Source organism: Rutidosis leptorrhynchoides, chromosome 4 (assembly GCF_046630445.1).
Source record: "Rutidosis leptorrhynchoides isolate AG116_Rl617_1_P2 chromosome 4, CSIRO_AGI_Rlap_v1, whole genome shotgun sequence".
In the NCBI taxonomy this organism is placed as follows: Eukaryota; Viridiplantae; Streptophyta; class Magnoliopsida; order Asterales; family Asteraceae; genus Rutidosis; species Rutidosis leptorrhynchoides.
This window is the reverse complement of record NC_092336.1, coordinates 145,006,973-145,034,187: the sequence shown is the minus strand read 5'-3', so window position 1 is coordinate 145,034,187 and position 27,215 is coordinate 145,006,973. Positions and strand designations below refer to the sequence as shown.

At 31.8% G+C, this 27,215-nt stretch overlaps 3 protein-coding genes and 4 non-coding genes across 8 annotated transcripts; all 7 read left to right on the top strand.

Moving 5' to 3' along the window:
• Positions 1 to 1,651: 1,651 nt before the first annotated feature.
• LOC139840251 (small ribosomal subunit protein uS10y) lies at positions 1,652 to 3,185 on the top strand. Of its 2 annotated transcripts, none has more exons than XM_071830495.1 (4): positions 1,652 to 1,744; positions 2,415 to 2,533; positions 2,635 to 2,748; positions 2,846 to 3,185. In XM_071830495.1, exons 2-4 carry the CDS (start codon positions 2,425 to 2,427, stop codon positions 2,986 to 2,988), a joined length of 366 nt encoding a protein of 121 aa, XP_071686596.1. In that variant the 5' UTR covers positions 1,652 to 1,744; positions 2,415 to 2,424; the 3' UTR covers positions 2,989 to 3,185. The 2 variants fall into 2 exon arrangements, with proteins under 2 accessions (XP_071686596.1, XP_071686597.1); XM_071830496.1 differs by having other exon boundaries at positions 1,653 to 1,755.
• Positions 3,186 to 4,694: 1,509 nt separating this feature from the next.
• On the top strand, positions 4,695 to 4,765 carry TRNAG-GCC (transfer RNA glycine (anticodon GCC)). Its single transcript has one exon. It is a non-coding gene; the product is annotated as a tRNA-Gly (tRNA).
• Positions 4,766 to 4,770: 5 nt separating this feature from the next.
• On the top strand, positions 4,771 to 4,858 carry LOC139846301 (small nucleolar RNA snoR114). The gene has a single exon (XR_011759026.1). It is a non-coding gene; the product is annotated as a small nucleolar RNA snoR114 (small nucleolar RNA).
• Positions 4,859 to 6,802: 1,944 nt separating this feature from the next.
• TRNAG-GCC (transfer RNA glycine (anticodon GCC)) lies at positions 6,803 to 6,873 on the top strand. The gene has a single exon. It is a non-coding gene; the product is annotated as a tRNA-Gly (tRNA).
• Positions 6,874 to 6,877: 4 nt separating this feature from the next.
• LOC139846298 (small nucleolar RNA snoR114) lies at positions 6,878 to 6,965 on the top strand. The gene has a single exon (XR_011759024.1). It is a non-coding gene; the product is annotated as a small nucleolar RNA snoR114 (small nucleolar RNA).
• A 1,551-nt stretch (positions 6,966 to 8,516) lies between these two features.
• LOC139845529 (putative elongation factor TypA-like SVR3, chloroplastic) lies at positions 8,517 to 13,347 on the top strand. The gene is made up of 14 exons (XM_071835780.1): positions 8,517 to 8,872; positions 9,387 to 9,496; positions 9,636 to 9,839; positions 9,953 to 10,129; positions 10,253 to 10,405; positions 10,487 to 10,576; positions 10,722 to 10,856; positions 11,304 to 11,420; positions 11,561 to 11,712; positions 11,795 to 11,879; positions 11,967 to 12,061; positions 12,161 to 12,326; positions 12,490 to 12,685; positions 12,772 to 13,347. Exons 1-14 carry the CDS (start codon positions 8,641 to 8,643, stop codon positions 12,903 to 12,905), a joined length of 2,046 nt encoding a protein of 681 aa, XP_071691881.1. The 5' UTR covers positions 8,517 to 8,640; the 3' UTR covers positions 12,906 to 13,347.
• Positions 13,348 to 14,576: 1,229 nt separating this feature from the next.
• Positions 14,577 to 19,764, top strand: LOC139840250 (calcium-dependent protein kinase 7-like). The gene is made up of 8 exons (XM_071830494.1): positions 14,577 to 15,356; positions 15,852 to 15,975; positions 16,061 to 16,204; positions 16,648 to 16,800; positions 17,250 to 17,365; positions 17,510 to 17,677; positions 18,262 to 18,492; positions 19,261 to 19,764. The coding sequence occupies exons 1-8, from the start codon at positions 14,844 to 14,846 to the stop codon at positions 19,396 to 19,398; spliced, it is 1,587 nt and encodes a 528-aa protein (XP_071686595.1). The 5' UTR covers positions 14,577 to 14,843; the 3' UTR covers positions 19,399 to 19,764.
• The last annotated feature ends 7,451 nt before the right edge of the window (positions 19,765 to 27,215 follow it).

Here is a 27,215-nt window from a genome sequence, read left to right as displayed (position 1 = left end):
AGTGTCGCGGAATTGTGGGGTATCAAGGGGGCAGCGCCCCCTTTGCAGGGGTAAAGGGGCAACGCCCCTCGGCGAGCGGTTTTACAGAGCAACACCCCCATCCAAACCAATCCAAACAGTATATTACTTACTATACACATTTATCGAAAGGTTGGGTCCAAACGAAATTTCCTGCTAAAAGGTGTGATGTTTCGTCAACAGATTTTCCCGCCAAAATGAAGGGTTGTCCCCTTTCGTTTTCAATCGATTAAACTATTTTTCCCTCCAGAAAAACAAAGATTGCTTTCATACGAACAACATAGACAATTTAACATTTCCATTAATATGTTCTAATTTGATTTGTTCTTGCCTACAATCAAATTAATTTCTTGTCTTATCCAAATTTGAGATTTCGTGCAACCCAAGACTTGTAAGTGTCGATATACTTAATTATGAAAGTGATCCATGATTAAAGAAACAATTATAGATTATCAATTTACAACTTGTGTTCTAACATTATTACCACTACTATTGGTATTTGTTTTGTTACTACCCGATACAGTTTAACTTTCTCGACAACATAAATTTCAATTGAGGCATTGCTAATTGCATGATATTTGAATTCTTTAAAATTATTAGCATCATCCATAACATCAAAAAAAAAAAAAAAAAAAAAAATTCTACCTTGTATTTTATACAAAGAAATGAATAAGTGGTAGCTCTAACTTTTTGAAACTCTTTTTAACAAAAAAAGAAAAAAAAAAAAAATTAGTTTATCGCCTTTTTTCTGGATAAACAAATTAGAGTTTCAAAAGAGTTCTAAATACTCAATTGACATATAAAAAGGAGTGCTATGAATGTATTCGAAAACACATCGACAACATATAAGAATAACTAATTTTCATTACATAAACTCATTGTAAAACAAATTGCTAAAATCGTACCATAACCATAGTTTAATCTCTAGAAGTTTGTTGAAAGAATTAGTTGAAAGAATTAGTTGAAAGTGTATGTGTGAAATTAGTAACTAAGGTTTTTATATAAGGGACAAATCATCGTCGAAAAAATCCATGAAATGATAGCAAATCTTATTCGGAAATCTTATATGAATTAGGTTATCCATATATACACAAATCGCAAGGTTGCAAGTCGCTTTCGCCTTGCGACATTGCGCCACCCGCTCACAAACCTACCATGCGTCCTTTGAGACGAGCGGCTTTCGATTAAACTAAGTCAGTCGCAAATCGCATGGTCATTTTGACCGAAGGAAGGCAGCCATGGCCGTAAATTTTGGATCGTGACCAGAACATGACTGAATATCATTTTTGACCGAAAGAAAGTAATCATGGCGGGTAAATTTTCGAGCAGGACTTGAACATGACTGATACTATCAATTTGCAAGTTCACAAGTTCACAAGTTCACAAGTAGACCTTGCATTTTGCGAGGTTGCAATAACTTCTCTTGTCGTCTCGTTATTGAGAAAATGGTTCTTCTCGTTAATAACCATCAATCTTTCCTATCCTACTTAGCAAAAATTTTGGGCGTAGTATTATTAAAGCCCAAATATAGAAAGGCCCAAATATTAAGCGTTATTGGGCTTAGCGAAAATATTACTCGGTACAAAACAAAACCTATCCTTTTCAACTGGGCTTTAAACTTTCTGGGTTATATATCGACCTAGGGTTTCAATTCCATTGAACATCACAACTGCAACTACGCAGAACCGCAGTTATCGTCTCCGGAATCATCACTCAATCTCCACAGGTTATTTTCCGGTATTTGATCGAATCGCTATCATTTCTTCTTAGTTTTTGGTTAATTACTTAGTTATACATGTTTTCAATAAAGTTAATTTTATTATATTCTCTTTGATTTCATTCTATTTGTTCAAAATTGACTTTGTTCTGCTGTTTATGTTTGTTCATGTAGGTTTATTACTTTGTTATAAGCTTTCTTTTCCAGAAATGATATAGTTTATGGCTGGGATTTATTTTTACATTGTTTGCTGCTATAGTGTTGATTTTCTGTTGTAATTACATATTTTGTGTTATGTAGCACTTTGATTACTGGATTGTAACATTACATATAAGGTAGTTACTGGTTAAAAATTAAATTTTTTATTCCAGATGGCTTATTTCAATGGTGCTATCCAAAAAAAAAATTACAGTATCCACCGGTGTAACTAGTTAAAAACCCAAAAAAGTTTCCACTACATCGCGTATTTCAGTGTTGTCATGTGCAACCACTAGTAGTATACTAGGTCCGCCCCTGAATTTGTCAATGATTTATATAAAAGGTGTTAGAATGTAAATATTCAGTTTGACTGAATATATTATGTTTATTGTCGATACAACGTTGCTAATTAGTGTGCAGCTGTGATTATGGTGTAATGTTAGGTTGGTTTGTTTTATTGATTATTATTTGTATCTTACAGAAGCTAGAAGATGGCATACGCGATGAAACCGACAAAGCCAGGGCTAGAAGAGCCACAAGAACAGATTCACAAGATTAGGATTACTCTTTCATCAAAGAATGTTAAGAATCTTGAGAAAGGTTTTTGTTGTTTGTACTTTTGTCAATAGTATAAAGCCATTATTATAGTGTGTTCTTATTTGGTAGATATAATATTCTAATTTATTTGATGGTTGTATTAGTGTGTGCTGATTTGGTTCGTGGTGCTAAGGACAAGAAGTTGAGGGTCAAGGGTCCTGTTAGAATGCCTACAAAGGTTCTTAACATCACAACCAGGAAGTCCCCTTGTGGAGAAGGTAATGATTATTGGTTAATGGGAGGCTGGCATATTCATTGTGAACTTGTACATGCATTTGTTTTTAAAGATATATCTTGATTTATTGTTATATACAGGAACAAACACATGGGACAGATTCGAGCTTCGTGTCCACAAGCGTGTTATTGATCTTTTCAGCTCACCTGATGTTGTGAAGCAAATCACCTCCATCACTATTGAACCTGGTGTTGAGGTTGAGGTCACCATTGCTGACTCTTAGATAGTCACCAATCTTGTCCTTTTATATTATCATGTTCTATTTTGGGTAATAACTACTTTTTCTCATGTAATAGTTTCAATTGATGTAGTATTAATACCTTTACAATTTTGAATTTTTTGTTTGGAAGAAAGTCAGAGTTGTGTTTAATTTTTGTCTTTCTTTTTTCTTTAAAATGAAATGAAATGCATTTTTCATACTGTGCTCAATATCTCAGTTTGTTTTAGTGTCTCTAGTTTGATCAGACATCTTGTAACTTCAGTTGCTTCATAAGTTCATATATTCTACAAAAGTCTAGACTGAGCGCCTAATGTTGTCTAAATTAAGTTTTAAATGCAGTTTTTGAACAAACAAATATTTCAAGTTCCTAAAGCTACAGTGCTTGAGACACTTTAAATACTTGCTCTGTTTTGTGCAACATAAGTTCAAAAAAACAACAATGCACCTTCAAACTCCTGTATTTTTTTGGTACATCTATGAATTTTCACTATGAACAGTGTCCTATATAAAACATAGCGGACTTCATCATCACCCCTTAGTGCTCATTATTCCGAAGATAATCATACTGCGAGGGTATGCTATTGATGCAATGCTTAAAAGAAGGAACATTCCGCAGGAGCTCGAAAAACGGGTCGCATTAAGTTAGCTAATTCTAAAACTCTAGCTGATTTGGTCCCTCTTTTCGCCTCTGCTGTAGCTCTCTCTTCTGATTTCCTTCTCGCTTTTGCTATGTCATTCTGCATTTTCTACCATAACGTTTCAAACACAGTCAATCATATTATCATACCATAGAGCCGATCCTTTGAAGTCCAATGAATCAAATCTTGAAACATCTTATTAGTAACAAAACGTTTATGGCAGGAACAAATGTTTCAAAGGCAACAACCCGTTTGGTATGAAATCGGGTTGGTTGTAGATGAAATCCTGGTCTAGGTGTGTCGCATGTGTTCTTGGTTTTTGCTAGTCCTATTGTCGATGTGTAGGTTCTAGCGAGGTTTTGGATGATAATATTAATCATGTAAAACCTTTCAAAAAAATGAGAGATTGAATAAATTGGTCACGTAGCACATTTTGGTACACCATTTTTTTATTAGATTATAAAATGCATCCTTTAATCTTTTTTAAGTGTTCATGTTTATAAATGGTAATTTGAGATCAAGGAGCATTACTCAACAAAAACAAATTACTCCGTTTTTGTTTTTAGACTGCTAGTTAAATCATTATCGTTTATATATTTTTTTAAACACGATTATCGTCTTTAAATTCCTTTCCGTACATTTTTAGGCTTTGTTCCCGAGTTTGTTTTTGGAGAGAAAAGAGGGTAAGTGAAAAGAAACTAAAAAAAGTTCGTGTTCTCAAGTTTTGACAGAGAGGAAAGGAAATGAAACGGATGAATTATATTATAGTGTATTTTTCCTCAATATTTCCTTTCAATTATTAAAAGGATACCACTTCTCATCTTTCACTTCATTTCTTTTATAATTAAACCGGTGAACAAACCTTAGAGTGTCGGCCAATGGTGAAATGTTTGTCTAGTGGTTCCCACAATATTTACATTCAACTTCGATATGACAAACTAAAATGCGTTCCATCGTCGATGTTAATGTTGCAACAAACACGTCACGTTAATGTTGCTGCTTATCTACAATCAGAATTTTATAACAAATACTTGTCAAACATATTTGCTTAAACGATACAACACAATATCAGCACCAGTGGTCTAGTGGTAGAATAGTACCCTGCCACGGTACCGACCCGGGTTCGATTCCCGGCTGGTGCATTTAAAAGCTATGATGTAAATTGCACTTACTGTCGAGGCTGGTCCCTCACAATATTCTGATTCTCAGATTATAATAACAGTGCTTCTGAGCTTGCTTTTTTGCTCCCTTTAAGAAAAGTCTTTTGTTAATTAGTCCACTACTGTTTATAGTTTTCGAGAGAACTGGTACTTCATTGTATACAAAATACTGGTTACCACATCACACACTCACATGGTCACATGTACTAATTAATTTCGTTTGTGCAGCCACTTGTATTGTATTTCATCAAATCAAATGTCAAACTCAGGGTTGACATTTTCCACTTAATATTTATCTCCAACGTTAAAAACTCAGGGTTGACATTTTTCCGGATGTTTATATTATTTTTGTTATAATTACTGTTTTCTGCTCATAATCAACACTCTTATTAGAACTTGCGAGCATAACCAAACGGTTCTCCCCATGTACTTTGTGTCATGGGATAGGGAGAGGTCATGGATTCGATTCTTAGGGATGACATGATTTTCTTTAAACCAATTGAACACCAATAATGGTGGTATATATTGAGCCTATAGGGAGGTTTTACCGGATTCGTTCACGGACCTCTACCGGAACCACTGCCCGAATGGATGTGTTCCCGGGTACCGTCCATCGGGTTCGGGTTTCCGCCCGAACATGTGTGTTACGTGCAAATGATGAGGGTCGTTGAAAGAAATAATTTACTGATGCCAAAAAAATCGCCGTTCAAAAAAAAAAAAAAATCAACACTCTTATTATTATTCAGCAGATATATTATGCAATGAAAAAGATGTGTTTGCTTGTCAGATCAATCTGATCTAAAACATTTTGACCCATATTAAACAAGACCCATTTCAACCTGTTACCCAACCTGCACATGTTGATATATATATCTAGTCAAACTGCCGTGCTTACTACTTTATCATCCATTGAAAGAGGCTGAGTTTCTTTTGCGTAGACGTTAGACAAGCTATCATCAATTACAAAACGGGTAAACATATGAGGTTTTTCTTGTTCAGTCATCAATTATAAAAGGAACCACAAAGAAACTTACGGGATTATTCACCCACAGGTACTCGACAACTTAGAATTTGCATTGCTGCAGCAGATATATAATTAGCCGATCATTTTTTTTTTAAAAATTACTGCACATAGTATGTAAATTTTCAGCCGATCGATAACATTTTGTATGTTGATATAATGACAGTATGTAATTTTCAACTTGTGGTGATAATCAAGGTAGGATGATGTTTTAGAAACTTATGTTGAGATTGCTTGGTTTCTGCATTTCTTGCAAATAGTCAATAGTCGCCATTATTATGTGATTATATGATAAATATATTCAGAGGCGTCCCTTCGATTCCAAATTTTCATATGGGCACTGTTCAATTAATAAAAAAAGGTCTTTTGTATACAAAAAATTTAAATATATGTAAGAATAAATTCAGTAAATACTAAAAAACTAGGTTAACTACCGGCATCAGTAATAACAATATTTTCCATAAGTACTACGCATTGTGGTTAATGGGCCCCTTTGGATTATGGGCCACGTGCAAGCGCACGAGTTGCACGCCCTCAAATCCGACCCTAATATATTTACGTTGTGAAAGGTGTTAACAATTATTGAGACGGAGTAATATTTACCAACTATTATTTCGTGATTAGTCAGTCGACTACATATGATATATTTAGTAAATGAAGTATTCTCTGAGACAACATATACTATTTTCATTTGTTAATTGCTGAGAAGCTAGGTCATGAACTTGATATTAACACTGTTTTGATAACTTATCAAATCGAATAGTACTTACTGTAAGTATTTTAACTTTTTACCTACAAATGAAGAACATAATCAACACAAAGTTTATGATATCATGAACAACTAAATGTACCACTTCTTCATACAATTGACTTGTTACTTTCATATGATAATGAAGTGTTAAAAGAAGCAAATGTAGGAGTAACATACTGGTCTACTTTACATAATTAGTTGGTCTAGTTATCTGATAAGAGAAAAATATTTGATGAACTCCTAATAAGCACCAGTGGTCTAGTGGTAGAATAGTACCCTGCCACGGTACAGACCCGGGTTCGATTCCCGGCTGGTGCATTAAAAGCTATGATGAAAATTGCGCTTACTGTTGAGGCTGGTCCCTCACAATATTCTGATTCTTAGATTATAATAAGAGTGCTTCTGAGCTTTCTTTTTTTCCTTTGTATAATAATACATATACATACTATAATTAACATATATAATAAATGAATATATGTCAATCTCTTTTTCGTGTTTACAAGTTCTTGTTAATTCATGGTTTTTATAAAAATGATGGTAGGTTTTTGCAACTGGCTCGCTTGTAACTTGACGTTGAAAGTCTGATTACCTGGTTTTTAATCATCAAACAATCTAACTATACGAAATAATATGACGATGGTGTGTGCGTTTTTGATCTAATATTAATGCTAAAAAATACACGATAATAACGTAAGTTGAACCAATTTCCGTAGTAAACTATTTCTTTCGTCGTACAAGATAACAAATACGATCCATCTTCTGATTATTTTAGAGCAAAAAGGTTCTTTCGCTTTACACCTTAAGAGCAATTACAAATTACGATCATCAAAATTCGATACAATACACCTTATATTGAAAGTTCATCATTAATGAACAAGAGTTTCAGAAGATGATACTTAAAATTATAACAATACATCCTATATACTACTACGTATCAACAAGTTTTCTATAGTTATTATCAAGAACATGAAGCATAATCTAATAAATTTTTGTTCCAAGTTCAACCAATATACACTACAAAAGGTTGAAATACCGGTAACCTCATCCGGTCCACGTCACACTGTCTTAAACACATCACAGATAAACTAAATTTGTCTAGCGAGACCCCTCATTTAATGAACAGTTGAACACCGTTGACCCATGCCATAAGTCATTTGAGTTGGGTAATGTAAGTTTTTATGGTTTTCTACTAGTGACAGCATAAAATTAATTAAGTCATTATTGTTCATTTAGACATTAAATGTACCGTCTGCTAATCGTTTATACAATGCAACGTATGCTTGATATGTTGTTCATTCATATGGCACGGTCCTGATTATAATACAGTACTGTTCCAAAAACTAAATTTGAGGAAAACTTAAACTACAATCCTACTTGATGACTGACTTTTGAACTCGTGAATTATGACTATTTAAATCTAATCTATGTGGCCCATATTTGAAGAAAACTTATAACTATTTATATATACACTAACACACAAAACAATGTTTCACTATTCATCAATAGTAATCAAGGGTATTCTCGTCATTTCACTTTTTTTTGGTCCCCAACGATAAAATAAGCAACTTTCGTAAAAGAACAAACCCTTCAATGTTACCAAAAGATGTCGACAAAATTTTTTTTTACAAAAAAATCAACTAACTTTTTTTTTTTCTTCTCTTTTCTTCCTCAACGATAAAAGAGACAACTTTCATAAAATGAACAACCCTTCAATGTTAGATGTCGAAAAAAATTATAGATCAAGAGTTTTTTTTTTAACTCGCATTCAAAACGGAAGCGAGGCTCCACAACTAGTTGAACCTAAAAGTTCAAGTTCTGGATAAGACTTACACACGTCATCTCAAAACTAAATGAATCTGATTTAAGCCCACAGTAGTTAAATATAAGAGATTTAGCCCATCTTCATTTTTCTATCTAAAATATAAACCATTCATTTTATTTATTTCCAAAATCATCATATCTATCTAAAAATATCCGCCTTATATTCACTTCCACTGGCTTCACCATAATCCCATTTTTGCTCCCTCTCTGTTCTTACACTTTATCAACTGTGTGATTCAGTGAGGGAGATAGACCCAATTACTAATGGAAATGGCTGTTGGAATACATAATTCTGCTGTTCCGATACTAAACCCTAATAGTTTTAAGGGTTTTTCATCATCTTTTTTAAAACCCCAACTCAATGTTAATCATACCCTATCTTCTTATTCAACTCCCGTTATCAAGTTTCAATCTTTTTCAAATTCAAGAAGAACCCCACTTCATAAATCTATCAAATGCTCTGTTTCTGAAGCTGAAGCCACTGAAACCCCAACAGGTATAATTATGCATTCATATAGTATAATACTTGGTTAAATGTTTTTAATTAAATATTCTATAATCCAATTAAAAATATTAATGTGGTGCTTGAATTAGTCTCAATTTTGTAATATCTGAAACTGTTACAAAAAGTGAGTAATCATTGCAAATGTTAGTGTATATGTTGTTAGGTTTTTGTTTGCACTCTAGCTGTTCGATGAAACGTCCTAAAGAAGAGCGAATTCATGAACTATATAAAACACAACAACAGTTATAAATTTAACAATTTGACACCTCACACATGCCAGAAACACACCACAAAACCAAAAGGAACCTTTACTAAAAATTAGTTTCAAGTTAGTGTTAGGTTTGTTTGAAATATATCTTATGGTGGCAAGGGAAAAGGGTCAGAAACTGTCACGGGATAACCCGGTTAGGCCGCGTACATCTGAGAAAATACTCCCCTTACCTGGTAGTCTGAACAGGGAAACCTTATACGTTTGTTTTGAACTATCATGTTTATGTTGATGCAGAGAAGAAAAGTACATTAGTTAGGAGAAACGACATTAGAAATATCGCAATTGTTGCTCATGTTGATCATGGAAAAACAACTCTAGTGGATGCTATGTTGAAGCAAGCAAAAGTAAGCTTACCCTTTTCTTAACTAATATAGCTTTTAATTTCATCCTGGAAATACCTTTTTATCCAAGTTATGTATTACATATCGTTGTTTTTTAAAACTTATTTGGTAATGAACTAAAAGTTTACTACTTTATTTGCAGGTATTTCGTGATAATCAAGTTGTGGAAGAAAGAATAATGGACTCGAATGACTTAGAGCGTGAAAGAGGAATTACAATTCTCAGCAAAAACACATCAATCACGTATAAAGATACAAAAATGAATATTATAGACACTCCGGGCCATTCTGATTTTGGCGGTGAAGTAGAACGTGTTCTTAACATGGTTGAAGGAATTCTTTTAGTGGTAATCTTATTTTGTAACCAAAATGACATTCAACAACTAAAAGTCGCCATTTTAATAACATTTTTGTACTGTAATTATAATTACTAACATCTAAATACGTTGTTCGGTTTCAGGTAGATTCTGTTGAGGGCCCAATGCCACAAACAAGATTTGTTTTAAAGAAAGCTCTCGAATTTGGCCATGCTGTTGTTGTTGTCGTTAATAAAGTTGACAGAGCTTCTGCTCGTCCCGAATTTGTCATCAACTCCACTTTTGAACTTTTCATTGAACTAAATGCATCTGATGAACAGGTACCTTCTTTTATATCAATTCATGTTCTTAGTACCTCTTTGTTAATTATGTTTTTATATCAATTTGGTATTAAAATGGTTAGAAATTCTTTATCTTATAGAAGTTTTTGATTTTGGTTGCAGTGTGATTTTCAAGCAGTATATGCTATTGGGTTAAGTGGAAAAGCTGGACTTTCGCCTGATAATTTAGCAGATGATCTTGGACCACTTTTCGAGACGATAATTAGATGCATACCAGGACCTAAAATCAAGAAAGATGGTTCACTCCAAATGCTTGTTAGTTTTCACTTACTCTTATAATTTTTTTAATTTTTAATTTTTTGTGGGTCCCTACCTAATGAAATAAAAACCATGTAGGTCACGAGCACCGAGTATGATGAACACAAGGGAAAAATTGCGATCGGACGCTTACATGCTGGAGTTTTGAATAGAGGAATGGATGTTCGTGTAAGTTTGTTTCAGCCTCTTTACATTCGTAACTCGTAGAAAGATACTAGTCCTCGAATAGTGGTATCTTTATTAAAAATTTGAGCTTTTTCTTATTGACATGAGCTTTTTCTTATTGACATAATTATTATTATGTTGTGATCAGATATGCACATCAGATGATGCCTGCAGATTTGGAAAAGTCAGCGAACTATTTGTGTTTGAGAAATTTTTTAGGGCTCCTGCCGAAAGTGTCGAGGCCGGCGATATTTGTGCTGTCTGTGGTATTAATGATATTCAGGTAACATTAGTCATTTTCTATTTGTTTGAACAAATTTAACCATTTGCAGATCAATCTTTTCTTAAAAAAAAAGTATAAAAATCAATTTAATATACAAGGCTAGATTTCTACTCCCTCCGTTCCATATTTATTGTCACCTGACAAAAATCACACAGTTTAAGAAAAAATGACTGTCACGTGTACTTTTTGAACTTTCCAGTTTTTTGATATCCACTTTTTTGTTTTATATGCATAAAAGCAAGGGCATAAAAGAATTTTGCCTTATTATTCTTACCTATTTATGAAAGTGGACAAATAATTTGGGACATTTCAAAAAGGAATATTGGACAATAAATATGGGACGGACTAAGTACTTCTTAAAACTTTAATCTATTTTATCTGTCTTTGTAATACAACATTGTTTCATTAAGAAGTATCTTGAAATGATTAAGTCTAATTCATACTCAGATTGGGGAGACGATTGCTGATAAAGCGGATGGTAAGGCGTTACCTGCCATTAGGGTTGAAGAACCTACAGTGAAAATGGCTTTCTCCATCAACACTTCACCATTCGTTGGCCGTGAGGTATTATTACAAAAAATAATAAATAAATAAATAAAAACTAATCTTTGACTTGCATGTAGTACAATAGAAATTAAAGTGAAATGTCTGAAACACCCTTATACAATGATGTCTAAAAATAGAAACTTTTCAATGGATAACAGGGAAAGTATGTTACAAGTAGGAATCTAAGAGACCGACTCTACCGTGAGATCGAAAGAAACTTGGCTATGAAAGTTGAAGATGGAGAAACTGCTGATACGTTTCTTGTTAGTGGACGCGGTACTTTACACATTACGATACTGATAGAAAACATGTAAGAATAATATAATTTACTAATTTACTTTACTACCCTTTTATATCATATATGTCATATTCACATATGCTATGCATTTTAGGCGAAGAGAAAATTACGAGTTCATGGTGGGACCTCCTAAAGTAATTAACAAGAAAATTGATGATAAGTTGCTTGAACCTTATGAGGTACATATATCTTTGTTTTCATATGTTTGATTAGTGTATGTATTTATGTTAAAAAAGTTTTATAAATTTTCCACATGATATTTCAAGATTGCGACAGTGGAGGTACCGGAAGTACATATGGGTTCGGTTGTTGAACTTCTTGGTCAAAGGCGTGGTCAAATGTTTGATATGCAAGGACTTGGGTATGTGTATTTTCATTCACTATTCGAAAATTTGTTCGATTTTGATAATAACAGCTTACAAGTGATTGTTAATAATTTTGGCGTTACCCTTTTTTTTAGCAATGAAGGAACAACAATACTCAAATACAAGATACCAACTCGTGGACTTCTTGGATTGAGAAACGCGATTTTGACCGCATCTCGAGGAACCGCAATCCTCAACACGATATTCGATAGTTACGGACCGTGGGCTGGCGAAATGTCGACTCGTGATCTTGGATCTTTGGTAACTACAATGTATTTTGAACTTTGATTATTTGATATCGTATAACTATTTCTAAACAAACATTGAAACATCCTTCAAAAACTAGTACTTACTTCATCGCGTAATGTTCAATTTTTTTAAGATGTCAAAATTACTTATTTTTTTATGTATTTGTTACAAATAGGTTGCGTTTGAAGATGGAACGGTGACTTCTTACGCTCTAGCTAGTTCTCAAGAACGGGGCCAATTATTTATTAAACCGGGAACCGAAGTGTACAAAGGTCAGATCGTTGGCATTCATCAACGCCCAGGTGATTTATCCCTCAACGTATGCAAAAAGAAAGCCGCTACAAACGTGCGTTCAAACAAAGAAGTGTCGGGTAATAATTCTTTATCCAAAAAAGATAATTTCTTTTTAGTTATTTTTTTTTTGCCAATTTAACATATTTGGATTTTGTGTATGCAGTTGTTCTTGATACACCTTTGGATTACAGTCTTGATGACTGCATAGAGTATATCCAAGAAGATGAACTTGTGGAAGTAACTCCCAAAAGTATAAGAATGTGCAAGAATCCAAAGATGAACAAAAAGGCGCGTTAAACGCAATATATTTAAAATGAAAACAAAAAGGTATTAACTTTATATCAAGGTTAATATGGGAGTTAGTACACCTCATATCGCTTTCTTAGCTCTACGAGGTGTTACAAGAACGTCGAATTTTGACTTTTTTGTACCTCTTTAGATAAATTGCCTTGAGAATACGATATATGAAGTTGAGTATTTTTGCGTGTTTTGTAGTTGGTGATGGATGGATGGATGTATGTAATAGTCATGAAAAAACCTCACATTTATAATTGGCGATGTGTATCGCGCATAATGGTGATATGAAGAACATAACTTGTATTTGCAGATTTTAGTTATGATGCATCATATAGGTTATATCTGTGGTAATATCGTATGCTCATTTTACTTTTCAAGCATCTAAATTAAGATGTTTATAGAACAGTTTGGTTCTTTTTCAATATGAGACAAGTTTGCAACAGCCTGAATAGTATTCTTCCAGCAGCAACTAAAACATGTGTGTGTGAAATTAGTTATTATGTTGTATACTTTAAAGGTTTGATCAATAGAACCAAAAACAGTTATTTATTTATTTATTATTATTTTTAAATAAATGCTCCAAAATAAGTGTGCGACCATTCCCGATGGGTAAAATGACTCCGTCATTTTTCTTACATGCCACTAAAACGATGCTACGACGGGCATAGGGCGTCGTTCTTCATTTTCGTTAGGGTCTGCTCATCGAGGTGTTTTTTACCATTTAATTACTTTTTATTTCTCGTTTCATTCAATCATATTTTCCAACATCACTTGAAACCTTTTTACAACACTTAGCTACTACATTCCCTATTCCACCCCAACATCCCACGACATCGTCAGGTCACAATCATCTCACTCAAAAAAAAAGCACTCCACGTCACGGTCACTGTTGCGAGTCAGAGGCGAAGTTAAGTTTTTAAATGGTTGGTATCATAATTTAATATCGTAAAATACGTCATGAAAATTTAATTGGCCAACTGTGATAGGAATAAACACAAAAAAGATAACATTATAGCATAAATGTCTCATGTTATATTTCTTTTGTTGGAAACAATTCACAATTACTTGAAGATCCTTCGACATCATATGATACTTTTCTAACAAAAATGTCTTATACTTTTCATTTGTGATAATGACCTGTAATATAAACCAAATTTTACACCACTTCCACCACATATATTAAGGTACGTTTAGAAATTAGAATCATGTATCTCCTTCAATTTTAATTAGCCATGTTTAGACTGTCGATGGCCAAAGATATAAAAAGGGATTACTAAAATGACTTTCAGAATTTAGAAATGACATGTTGATAAAACGTGAAAATACATGGACGATTTAAATAATTTATAATCTATAAAACCTTTAACTTAACATTTCTTATTCCTGTTCTATTCTTGGTTCAATAACACATGTTTAGTTGTTTACTAGTAAACCAATGTACTATTTGTTTGCATTATAACAATCATTAAGCTTTAAGTAAGGATAAAATAACTTATTTATATTATATAATCATCTAGACCATTATTCCAACTATTGTATGCCAACATTGACTTACTCTTTTTTCAAATTAACGATGGACTAATTTACTGAAAAATAAAAGAGAGCATGGGTGAAAACAGTCCACGAAATAACATTAACCACCATCGATGATAGGTGAGCTATTCCTACCTTCAAAATTCCTACTTTCATCGTCTTCTTCAAAACCCTTTCCTTTATTGTTCCATTTTTGTTCACCCCATCTATCAATCAACAATCTTTCTTCTTTTTTTTTTTCAAGTTTTCATCAAAATCTGATTTCTTGAAAACACCCTTTCAGGTTCCGGATCAAAGATCTGATTTTTAAGGTAAATCTGATTGACCCACTTCAACCCTTTTGTTAATTTATTGTAATATACAATACCCATATTTTATTTTTTTGTATATTGATCGTATATCTATATGGGTAACTGCTGTGCTGTACCATCTACTACTGATGAATCCGAGATCAAAAAAGGGAAAAATAAACCAAACCCATTTGCTTCAGATAATGGTGGGTCAATCCCAGCAACTAGAGATGGGTATAAACCTTATGTTTTAGAAAATCCTACTGGAAATCAAATTGAGCAGACTTATGTTCTTGGTAAAGAATTAGGTAGAGGTGAATTTGGGGTTACTTATTTATGTACTGATAAAGTAAGTGGAGATGTTTATGCTTGTAAATCGATATCGAAAAAGAAGTTAAGAACTAGAGTTGATATTGAGGATGTTAGGAGAGAAGTTGAGATCATGAAACATTTGCCTGCTCATCCTAATATTGTGAGTCTGAAAGATACTTATGAAGATGATAGTGCTGTTCATTTGGTTATGGAGTTGTGCGAGGGCGGAGAATTGTTCGATCGGATCGTTGCTAAAGGTCATTACACTGAAAGAGCAGCTGCCGGTGTTATTCGCACCATAGTTGAGGTTATTCAGGTGACAAACTATTCACAAATGGTTTATATAATTATATTTATTGAATGGATACTAGAAACTGTGATGAAGAAGTGTTTTAGTTGTGGCATGTAGATCATACTAATCAACTTGTATTGATCAAGGCTGCAAATTTATTATGTTTAGTGATTATATAGTAATGTTACTTACATGTTTTAACAACTGGCTTAAGGTTGGTAAGGTTCTTGTTACAAATTTCACGAATTTGATTTGCTGTTACACGTATCTTTTGTTACTACATTTGTAATCTAGCATACAAGCATGTGATAATACTTTGATTCCTTCGAATTTGTTGATATTTGTACATTCTTTAATAAGTTTGTTGTTTGGAAGATAACAAATTTACTCAGTTTGATAACAAAATTGAAAATCACTGTTACCCCGTTTGTGTGTTCTCGACCATTTCAAGCACGAGATATTTTGGTTTTGCAATGAGAAAAAGGTTGTTTTTTTTATTTTTTTTTAATCTTATTTCAGACGTGCCACAAACACGGTGTTATGCACCGTGATCTTAAACCTGAGAACTTTTTGTATGAAAACAAGAAAGAAACCGCTGCCTTGAAAGCTATTGATTTCGGATTGTCTGTTTTCTTCAGGCCAGGTACAAATAGATTTGTCACATATTCATATGAACATTTTCATATGTCATTGTTGTTGCTTAATGCCTTTTTTTTTTCTCTTTGCAGGTGAGAGATTCAATGAGATTGTAGGCAGTCCATACTACATGGCTCCTGAAGTCCTAAAACGAAACTATGGACCCGAGGTTGATGTCTGGAGCGCTGGCGTCATCCTTTACATATTGCTTTGTGGGGTCCCACCATTTTGGGCGGGTCAGTTGTATTCACTCATTATATTAGATATGTGGAAAATTAGTAAGTTCAAGATTACATTTATTGCCAAGGTTCTAATTTGTAACTAGAGGTTGGCAGGTTGCAAAATGGGAAGGTTTGGTAATTAGTCGAAATGTGTAGTATTTTAAAGCCGCTATGGGTTGCATAGTTGATGGTATTAAATGTGATTTTTTAAGAGGTAATGCATTTTACAAGCTTTTATACATTTTCCGGAAAAAAAACTATTTTTTTAGAGATGGAACATAAACCCAAATCAACCTGTTTAGATGTAAATGGCTCAAAAATGGCCACCTATATATGTTGATTGCATTATAAATTTGATCTTTTCTTCATTAATTAGAAGTATTTTTACTATTAGACTTATATTCATTCATACAGTGCCATAAAATGTAATTAAAGAATAAGACGTGTTTTGATTGCAGAAACCGAGCAAGGGGTTGCACAGGCTATCATAAAATCTGTGGTTGATTTTAAAAGAGATCCATGGCCAATGGTGTCTGATAATGCAAAGGATCTTGTCAAGAAGATGCTCAATCCTGACCCAAAGTTGCGTCTTACTGCTCAAGAAGTACTCGGTAATCTTTAAATACATTCTTTTTGGTAAATGTGGCAAAACGGGCCCAAGTTTGGGGTAATGGGTCAAACTGGGCACTTTCTTTTAGTACGATCCGGGTTTTGGTTCACTTGAATTACTTTCTTCCAAATATTTAAAGAACTACCTTAATAATTATTTGCGTGTGAAATATGATGCACAAATGCTATAATTTTTAATAGTAATCTAGGCTTTCAAGTAAATGATTTGCGAAAACTTAATGTTGCATTAACTACGCGTACACGTGGGATTCTCGAACACGTGCGAAATCTTATATCTTTTTGATCTGTTAGAGATAGAATATACACATATCGTCCAATTTATAAGTAAATGGTCTAAATATCAATATTATTTCTCAGTGATCGTATTTCCTTTTTTATTTGCTGTTCTACAACTATGCAACAACACGTTCATTTAAATCAATTGTTTCAGATCATCCATGGATACAGAACGCCAAAAAGGCTCCAAATGTTTCTTTAGGTGAAACCGTTAAAGCAAGACTCAAGCAATTCTCAGTGATGAACAAACTCAAGAAGAGAGCTTTAAGGGTATGTATAATTTTCTAAGTTATTTTTTTTTACATGTTATTTAGCAGTACAAAGTTACAGGTTTTTTCACGTATTGCGTTATTTCGTGTTAGCTATTTTGGTGGTTGTACACGATATTCAAGTCTTTTTGATAAAATTTTGTAGGTAATTGCCGAACATTTATCTGCCGAAGAAGTGGCGGGCATAAAACAGGGATTCGATTTGATGGATACTAACAAACAAGGTAAGATAAATATCGTTGAGTTGAAAGATGGCTTGCAAAAGCTTGGTCAACAAATCCCGGATGCCGATCTTCAGATGCTTATGGATGCTGTAAGTACTGCTTTTTACATCAATTTTCTCAATACTTGGATATCTATATCTATATCTATAGATTGTTCGAGATAAATAATAAGGGTCTATAAGTGTATACATGAGTGCGATATCTATTTATAGGAAAAAAAAAGTTTAAGGACTGAGCGCGTAATCTGTGCAAACGACAGGGACTGTCGTCCGCTTAATTATATCATTTTTTTTTTCAATAACTCATACAGTAATAAGATATTGTGAACCCTCAAGTATATGTGTAAATATTATTAGTATTACTTCGAACAATAGAGGCAATCTAAACATCCCTTACGTAATTGTCGGCACCAATATTGATGTGGAGATTGGACCCGCATAAAAGAAACAAAAGCAAAAAAAAATAAAAAATGGTACAAAAAAATGGATTGCTTGCTAACTTAAAGTTTTACAAAGAACTAGTTTCTTTATGTAAAGAAAATTAACATGATCTAATATAACATGGAGTACTTCGTAGATAGTAATAAATACTTGAGATTGAAAGTAGACTTTTTTTGGGCTGTGGATTAAGGAAAGATTTTTTTTTTTTTTTTTTTTTTTTTTTTTTTTTACAGGGTGACGTTGACAAAGACGGGTACTTGAACTACGGAGAATTCGTTGCAATTTCAGTTCACTTGAGAAAGATGGGTAACGATGATCATCTTAAAGATGCTTTTGCGTTCTTCGATCAAAATAAAAGCGGATACATAGAGATCGATGAGTTAAGGGAAGCTTTAGCCGATGAACTTGAACCCAATAACGAAGACGTTATTTCTGCCATTATTCATGATGTCGATACTGACAAGGTTTGCTCAACTTATGTATAATCTACCACTTTATGTCCCGATTCAACCAACCACTATGATGAAAACAACACAATTGTAACAATGTGCTCCACATGGGTATATAATTATAAGTTCAAGCACCTTAGAGGCCTTAAATTTTTGGCAGGGGTGGGAAAAAAGGGGTTGGTTGAAGGTTAAAATGGATCATTTTGGGTGCATGTTTAAAAGGTCAAAACGGGTAGGCCTGGGTTGACATGAAACACCTATTGGTCCAAAATTGTAGTTTTCTTAATAGATACTTGGTGTGTCAAATACGATTACAGAAGTCATAGTAATTCGGTAAAAATATATTTTTTGAGTCAAAATGATATTGGAAGTTTTATGTATTGGGTGTGATCTATACACCACCATTTTTTGTCTGTACACCACTAAACATGTTTTAACTTGATGTGTTGTAATGTACAACATCATAAAGCACATTTATTGGTATACGGATAACAATTGGTGGCGTGCGGATCATCACCATGTATGTATTAGTAATAAATTTGGGCGACGTTTAACCTGTTTGACCCACTTTTCACCCCATTTGACATGTTTTATTTTAATTGAAATGTGTTGGCTTTTCTCTTGCTTGATCGTTTAGAGATAAAAATTTACCCGAATCAGCCAGTAGTAAATGGGTGGAAATGTGACCTTTTGTAATGGGTTACAAATGAACTTCCATATTGATTTTAAGTTGATTTAGAAACAAAACAAAGATTAATGTTCACTTAATTTTGATGCATGCAGGACGGCAAAATTAGTTATGAGGAGTTTACAGCAATGATGAAGGCAGGAACAGATTGGAGGAAAGCATCTAGACAATACTCACGAGAGCGTTACAATAACCTTAGTTTGAAGTTATTTAAAGACGGATCAATGCACTAATAAACTGATAATTAGAGACGATAAACAAAAATCTGGTAACAAAACACGATTATTGTTCTATATATCATGGGCATTTTCAGCCATTGTAATATTTTGTTGTGGCCTTATTCATTTCATTTTTAAATTTGAGACATGTATCTCTTTGAGAGTTAGGCCAAATTTCCCATGTGTTGAATGTGTTATATTTTTCTTTTCATGAGTCTGAGATTATGGGGGAGTTTTAGAAGGGTTTATTCTTTTAAGGTACTGAGTATTGTTTATGGTTGTAAATATGTATGTTGTTGGCACTTCATGCTTATGTAATTACTCAGAAGTATAAAGATTTTAAGGGTTGTAAGTTACAATGTAATGATATTGCGCTTTCTATTTTCGGCTTTTATTGTGTTTGTTCTTGCAAGTTGTAGTTGTTGCTCGCGCTTTTCTATATGAACGAAGGAGTTGATTGTCCCAATATCATTTATTTTTATTTTGTCCCTCGGAAAAGAGTTAAGGCTTTGTTCTTTTGTCATGAAAGAAAATAAAAGAAGCGAAGAGGAATGAAAGGAAGAAAGTTGCATCTTTTCAATTTTATGGAAAGATATGAAGAAAAACTATATTTATATAATCAGTTCACTTCATTTCTTTTATTTCTCTTAGAGCACTATTGTCGGTCCGTGCTTGGAGCCGCCATTGGCTCCGTCATCCAACGGCTCCAATATTAGCAACATGTTGTTGGTTAGTGCTTGGACTACCGTCCTTCACTTTTTCGTTGGATGAAAAAATGGATCACGGAACACTTGTTATTTGTTGTACATTTTGCCTTATTACTTGTACTTGTTATTTGCTGTACATTTTGCCTTATTACTTGTACCCGTAACTAATTAATTAATTTAGTGGGTGTGAGAAATTGTGTAATGGGTACGTCATGGTTGTTAGCAGTTAGTCTTTGGTTAGTGATAAGAAGAAGGTGTTGATGTGGCGCTGATGTAGCAGTAACGACATGGTTAAAAGTGGTCTAATAGTGTGTAGAAGCTCATTGGATTCTTGAATACGATGAGAAAATGATTGATAACATAATTGTTAGGTCTCAATAGTAAGTAAAAAATGAAGTTAGACACGTAACTAATTTAATTGTAAATATAAGAAATTATAAATTGTTAGTTAATTAGATCATTGTAAGACGTGACTTTTGATCTAATAAGAATCAACATGATGTAAATTTTTAAGCAATTTGTCTTTTTCTATATAAATTTAAAACTTAACAAGAGAGTCCTACTCACTCCAATTATTGAGATGCAAACGTACAAAAATCTAAACAATTTATATGGGGTGAGTTTTTCAAAACAACAAAGCTTGATTACATAACTACAAAATTAGGCATCCTTCCTAGATTTGCTAAACTTACTATATCAAATACCATTAGAAATGCATTCAAAATAATAAAAATGACTAGAGAGAGTAGGTTTACTATGTCAGGCTAGTGAGTGAGACCGGTTATTTAATATGATTCATTCACCATTAATTGAATATACTTATATGTTACTATATTAACCCGTGCATCTTTTGGATGACAACTACGCATCGGGTCATACGTAACCTTGGACAAGTGTCGTCGGAACGAACCCCTGTCTTAGCGCCAAACACAAATGGCTCTCCCGAGAATCGAACCTGCAATTTATTTGAGGAAAACCTATTTAACTGGTCAACTAAGCGTTTGCGGGACACCCTGGCCAACATGTATATAGATTATTATTTATTTATTTATCGAACTAATATTATTAATCGATCGGGAACACTTCATCCAAAAGATGAAACCCGGATAAAAACTTGCAAACCGAAAGCGTCCGAGCTCAAACCAAACGCAAGATCCACAACCTACAAAGTAGATAAAACAAAGACCATCTAGCGCGCGATATTAGTATGTATATAGATTATTGATCATAATAACACTTGCTCATAACTTTTTACAAGCTTAATAGATTATATTGATTTTAAAAGTGTTCTTTGAGATGAAAAAGATGAGGATTGGAGCACTTGGGCTCAATGATTGAAGAATCAATCATAGAGTGAAAATTAATTTTGTATTTTGTATTTATATATTATATATTTTTATCATAATAAACTTAATATTTAATAACTAGTCATATCATATCAAATGACAACTAAGTTTACCATTATTAGTAAATTGAATCTAATGATTATTGAAATAGTGGTGGTATATCCTAGTCAATAATTCAAATAAATTATATTGTGGTATATGTGTGTATAATATATAAGTTCATAATACATGGTTATTTTTTATTTTTATTTTTTTTTGAAGTGCAACTTTTATATATATATATATATATATATATATATATATATATATATATATATATAACATTTACAAATTTACATTTGCGATCCATAACTTCAAATTTTGAAGAATGGATAGGACTTCAAAAAGTAGATATATTAACACACTTGTTATAATAAATTCCAAAAAAAATTATAGTGGAAGTATTAACACTCCTGTTGATAGTAAAGATATTAACAATTCTATAACAAATAAGTAATAGACATAATCATGGTGAGAGTAGTGGGAAAAACAGTAAATACTAAACAAATGAAGTTAAAAACAACAATACCCCTATGATTAGAGGTAGAAAGACTATTTTTAATACTGTGAACAGTAGAAGTTCATGAAGTTAAAAACAAAAATACCCCTATGATTAGAGGTAGAAAGACTATTTTTAATACTGTGAACAGTAGAAGTTCATGTTATTTAGTATTATTGGATAATGGATAATGGATAATGGACAATGGATAATGGATAATATACATAATGATATGTATACTCATATACTAAACACATTAACTATGTATATATATAAATATACTAAACCCAATGCAAATCGAATCCATTTGTCTTGTGTTTATCGGGTAGAATTTCTTGACCATATTCTTTTTTATCGTACCACCGAGCCTTTTGCAGAGTGGCATGCAAGGTTGAACTTTGAGGATTTTGTTCCAGGTTCGAATCCTAGGAGAGGCAACTTTGAGGATTTTTTTCGGGTATAATTCTCCTTGGGGTTTTTTCGTACCATGTTTCCGGCTGGGTTTCCTCCGTAACGTGTGTGAGTGGCAATGATCGCGAAGGTGGTTCAGTGCTCTCTGGGTGATGTTGAAATAGTCGTTCAAAAAAAAATCCTTTTGGTATTGTTGAGAATATATGGCGTAAGCTTCGTGTTTGGTTGAACATAACGATGCCTTCCTTTTCGAATTGAGAAGAGTTCGTTGTTTGATTAGATGGATGGCGAGCTGGAGCATCTTGTAGAAATATCGTTTACATGGTGGTGGCTAGTTTGTTGTGACACATATGGAAGTGGCGTTATGGAGTGATTTTCATTTCAAAGAAGCTAAAGAAGGGATGTATTTTTGATTACGTTTGTTTATATTCGTTTAATTGGTACACAAGTAAAGGCAAGTCAAATATAAGTTTGAATGAGTGGCTAATTATGTCATTGTAACTGTTGGCTTTTAAGCCGCTGTAATTGTTGGTGTTTAAACCCTTTGGCGTCTTATTAGAGGGTCTCGTTTATTAATAAATTTGCGACTCAATTTTTTAAAAAATTACTAAACTCAATGATTAGTGCTCAAGAGAAACTATTTTGTTTGTTTCTTTAATTCATCTAACAATGTACGTAATAAATTTAGTTTAGGTTATACGAAAGCAGTGTTGATTTTAGAGTTGTTTATCTTCAAAAAAACGACAAATTCGAAAAATATATGTGGTCCGAGTAGTTAAATTTAGCGGTGTCTATACAATTCAAAGAAAATAACTATAAATTCGAAAAATATCTGAGATCCTGTAGTTAAATATAGTGATGTCCTATACAATTTAAAGAGTATTTTTTATATAATAAGTTTATATTAGCGGTGTTTCGTGATCCCACTAGACTCGCCACTGAACGAAAGTCATGTAATTGGGTGGTAATCTTTACACTATTTTGATTGAAAATATATATATATTTTCACTATTTTATCTTTATTAGCCTAAATAAAATCATTGTTTTAATTACCCTAAAAATAAAACCCATCATAGATGGTCTATTTAAACGCGAATTGGACTAATATAATCACATTTTAGTAATGTATGGTAAAAATTTACTCGTAGTAACATAAGGATCACCATCTCATCAGGGCTGTCTTGTCAAATTTATGGGCCCTGTGCGATAAATAAAAGTGGGCCCTTATATACACAAAATTTTCAATTATATAATAATCAAGTTTAATAATACTAATAAAGTCATAATTACTATGATCAATCAAAATAACAGACGTTAAAAACGTAGTATCAAATCCAATAGAAAACGTAGCATGGTGTATTTTCTGTTTTAATTTTTATATTATTAATTATCAAATGGACTCATGTATGGATAATGGACCTGGGTATGCAACATTAGAATATATTTTTTGGGCCCCTAAAGATTTTGGGCCCTGTGCGACTGTACAGGTTGCACGGCCCAATATCCGGCACTGCATCTCATCTAATTAAGTTCAAAAAATAGTATCAGATTTGATTTGATGTATCATAAAATCGTAGAACTTTGGATTATTCTATATTATATCATTTCTATATTTTTCATGGTAATTTTCCGATAATGAATTTCTAGAAGACGTGTATTCCTAGAATTAGAAGGCAAGACGATATCTATCAATCGAAAAACATTGAATCTAACAAGTTTAATCATTAATTGATTATATTATTGTTTAATACAACCTATTACCTTAATTTACGTGACAACTTTTCATATCACAACCTAAAATATCATATAAGTGATTGTTACAATATTTGTATAAAATCATAATTTACTTAGATCTATCCTATACTACGTATCTAAATCATTGTTTATTGTCGTCATATGTAACTTATGATAATTTTAATTGTGTGTGGCTATATAAAGGTACAACATGATAAGAGTACAACTGGGAGATACAATAACGAGAGGCGATGTTATTAGAATGACATGTAAGACTTACGTGTCACATCTAGGGATAACATACATATACATGCCTAGAATAATGTTTGATATCGGAGTGTGGATATGTTAGCCGAATTGGCGAATTGCTAATCGAGCATGTTAGATGATAGGACGTACGTCGTCGTACTGCTACGTGTTTATGGTTTGCAATTCAGCAAACGTAAGACACGAGCCTCTGAACCGAGTTTTCATTTTACGGTACGGAATTAACGATCCGTCTTCTATAAATAAACAAGGTTAACAAGTTAAAAAATATTACGAAGTATATCTTAATGTACAAAATATAAGATAAAAAGTATTACGAAGTATATCTTAATCTTAATGTACAAATATAAGATAAAAAGTTAAGTAAAAGTAATAACTCTCGCGATTAGTTGTCAAGCAACCCGGTCAGGAGTTTTCTTCTAGCGTGTGTGGGTGCAAATGATGAGGGTCGTTGAAATAAATGATCTACTGATGCAAATTCGCCGTTAAAAAAATAGAGCAAATAATATTAAAATGGACTTTTCTAATGACGGTCTTAGGGACTTAACATTCATCATTTATATGTACTACTACTAGTTTTTGAATAAATTTATTTTTTAATGACAACTCACTCAAAGCGGTCATTATAATAATTACTCCCCCATGTTATATTATGACAACCCGGAAATTTTCGACAAAATTTAAACAAAATCTATACACGATTTCACTTAACCTCGACTAGTTTCCGACGATTCACGAACAATTATTCGTAAATAATTACGTATTAGTATTATTATTAATATTGTTTTAAAACAATATTATCATTAATTATTTTTACAATCATTATCATTATCAGTATTAGTAATATTACGATTATTATTATTATTATTATTATTATTATTATTATTATTATTATTATTATTATTATTATTACTAACATTATTATCATTTCTAATATTATTATTATTACTAGTAATACTATTAGTACTTAACATTTATATTAATATAATGAAATATCATTATTATTAATATCAATATTATTATTACTAGAATTATTAAAAATTCTATAATTATTGATATAGTCATTATAAAACAACTTATTAATATTTTCATTAATATTATTATTATCATTAATTAAAATTATCATTTTTATTATTAATATTGTCATATTAATATTACTATCATTATTTTTATTTATCATTAATAATATTATTATTATCATTATTATTACTTTTAATAATATTATCAAATTATTATTCATATATTTATTAATTAGTTATTAATATATATATTAATATATATTCTATAATAATATCAAAAAAAAATTAAAAGTCAAAATACATGAACGAACCTGTATTATTTTTTTTTTTTTTGTTTTGTTTTCTTCAAGCTGGATCGAATAATCCTGTCTCTAATCTTGTTAACGTATCGATTTATTTCACAATACAAATGAAATTCAGTAGCACATCACAATAGACTTTAATTTTTTTTTTATATATAAATAGCTCGATGAACTCTGTGTTGAACCAAGAATTTCAATAGCCCGAAATCAAATCCATTTCAAAAACTATTAATGGGGTCTTGTTAGGAATCATCCACTTAATCTTTCTGTAAAATCCCAACTTCCAATTCTTCATAACCATTTCGAATTTTCGAGTCAAACTTTCAAATTAAAAAGTCAAAGTAATTGTTCTTCGCGAAATTCGTTCTCATCTTAATGTTTTCAGTTAAATTGATGATTTGGAAACATTCTAGGAGAGATTTGAAACCTATTGGGTATTATAATTATTGTCCAAAACGATCTCGAAATCAAAATTCAATTATTATTTTTTCTTTGTTAACCGTCGAACAGCAGCATATTGCTGTTGTTATATATATATATATATATATATATATATATATATATATATATATATATATATATATATATTTTGATTCTAAACTATCATAACCGTTTGTTTATGTTTCAATTAAAATCCTAAATCAAACTAGTAATTCGTTATGTTGATTTGTTGTCCTCTGGTCGAATTAAAATTTAAAGAAGAAGAAGAAGAAGACACAGAGGTGTAGGTTAAATAAAATAAGTTGTGTAGTAAATCAGAAAAAAAAACGTGACAGAGCAGATGGATAAGGGTGTTTGTGCTAAGCGAGAGGTCTCGGGTTCGAGCCCGGTTCGGGGTATTTTTTTTAGAAAAGCTTTTCAAGGTAGTTCTTATTCTTAAAATTATTATTATTATTATTATTATTATTATTATTATTATTATTGTTATTATTATTATTATTAATAAAATTATTATTATTATTATTATTACTAATATAAGAATTAAGGATCGTTTATTATTATTGTTATTATTAGTTATTGTTAATATAACTAGTATTATAATAATTACTATTGTTATTATTTAACACATATTATTATTATGATTATAGTAAGTATTATTATTTAGTATTATCATTATTATTACTAATATTAATAAGTATTATTATTAATACTATCAGTTTTATTGTAAGTATTATTATTATTAATAAACTATTATTAAAATTATTATCATCAATAGTGAAATGGTTATTTTTACAGTTATTATTATTATTGGTATTATTATTAACATAAGTAATACTAAAAGTATCATTATTTTTTAAATCGATCCATTTATTTAAAATTATCATTTGTATTAAAATTATCACATTTATTAAAATTACCTTTATTATTAAAACTATCATTATTATTATCATTAATAGAATCATTAATATTATTATCATTATTATTGATATTAATATTATTATTATTATTATTATTTTTACCATTACTAATATTATTTTAATATTATTACAATTACTATTTTAACAAAA

Coding starts and splice junctions, on each gene's coding strand:
- LOC139840251 (XM_071830495.1), top strand. CDS start 2,425: ATGGCATACGCGATGAAACCGACAAAGCCAGGGCTAGAAGAGCCACAA. Junction 2,534..2,634: donor TGTTAAGAATCTTGAGAAAG/GTTTTTGTTGTT, acceptor TGGTTGTATTAG/TGTGTGCTGATTTGGTTCGT. Junction 2,749..2,845: donor GAAGTCCCCTTGTGGAGAAG/GTAATGATTATT, acceptor TGTTATATACAG/GAACAAACACATGGGACAGA.
- LOC139845529 (XM_071835780.1), top strand. CDS start 8,641: ATGGAAATGGCTGTTGGAATACATAATTCTGCTGTTCCGATACTAAAC. Junction 10,130..10,252: donor TAAATGCATCTGATGAACAG/GTACCTTCTTTT, acceptor TTTTGGTTGCAG/TGTGATTTTCAAGCAGTATA. Junction 11,880..11,966: donor AGTTGCTTGAACCTTATGAG/GTACATATATCT, acceptor TGATATTTCAAG/ATTGCGACAGTGGAGGTACC.
- LOC139840250 (XM_071830494.1), top strand. CDS start 14,844: ATGGGTAACTGCTGTGCTGTACCATCTACTACTGATGAATCCGAGATC. Junction 15,976..16,060: donor GTCTGTTTTCTTCAGGCCAG/GTACAAATAGAT, acceptor TTCTCTTTGCAG/GTGAGAGATTCAATGAGATT. Junction 17,366..17,509: donor TCAAGAAGAGAGCTTTAAGG/GTATGTATAATT, acceptor AAAATTTTGTAG/GTAATTGCCGAACATTTATC.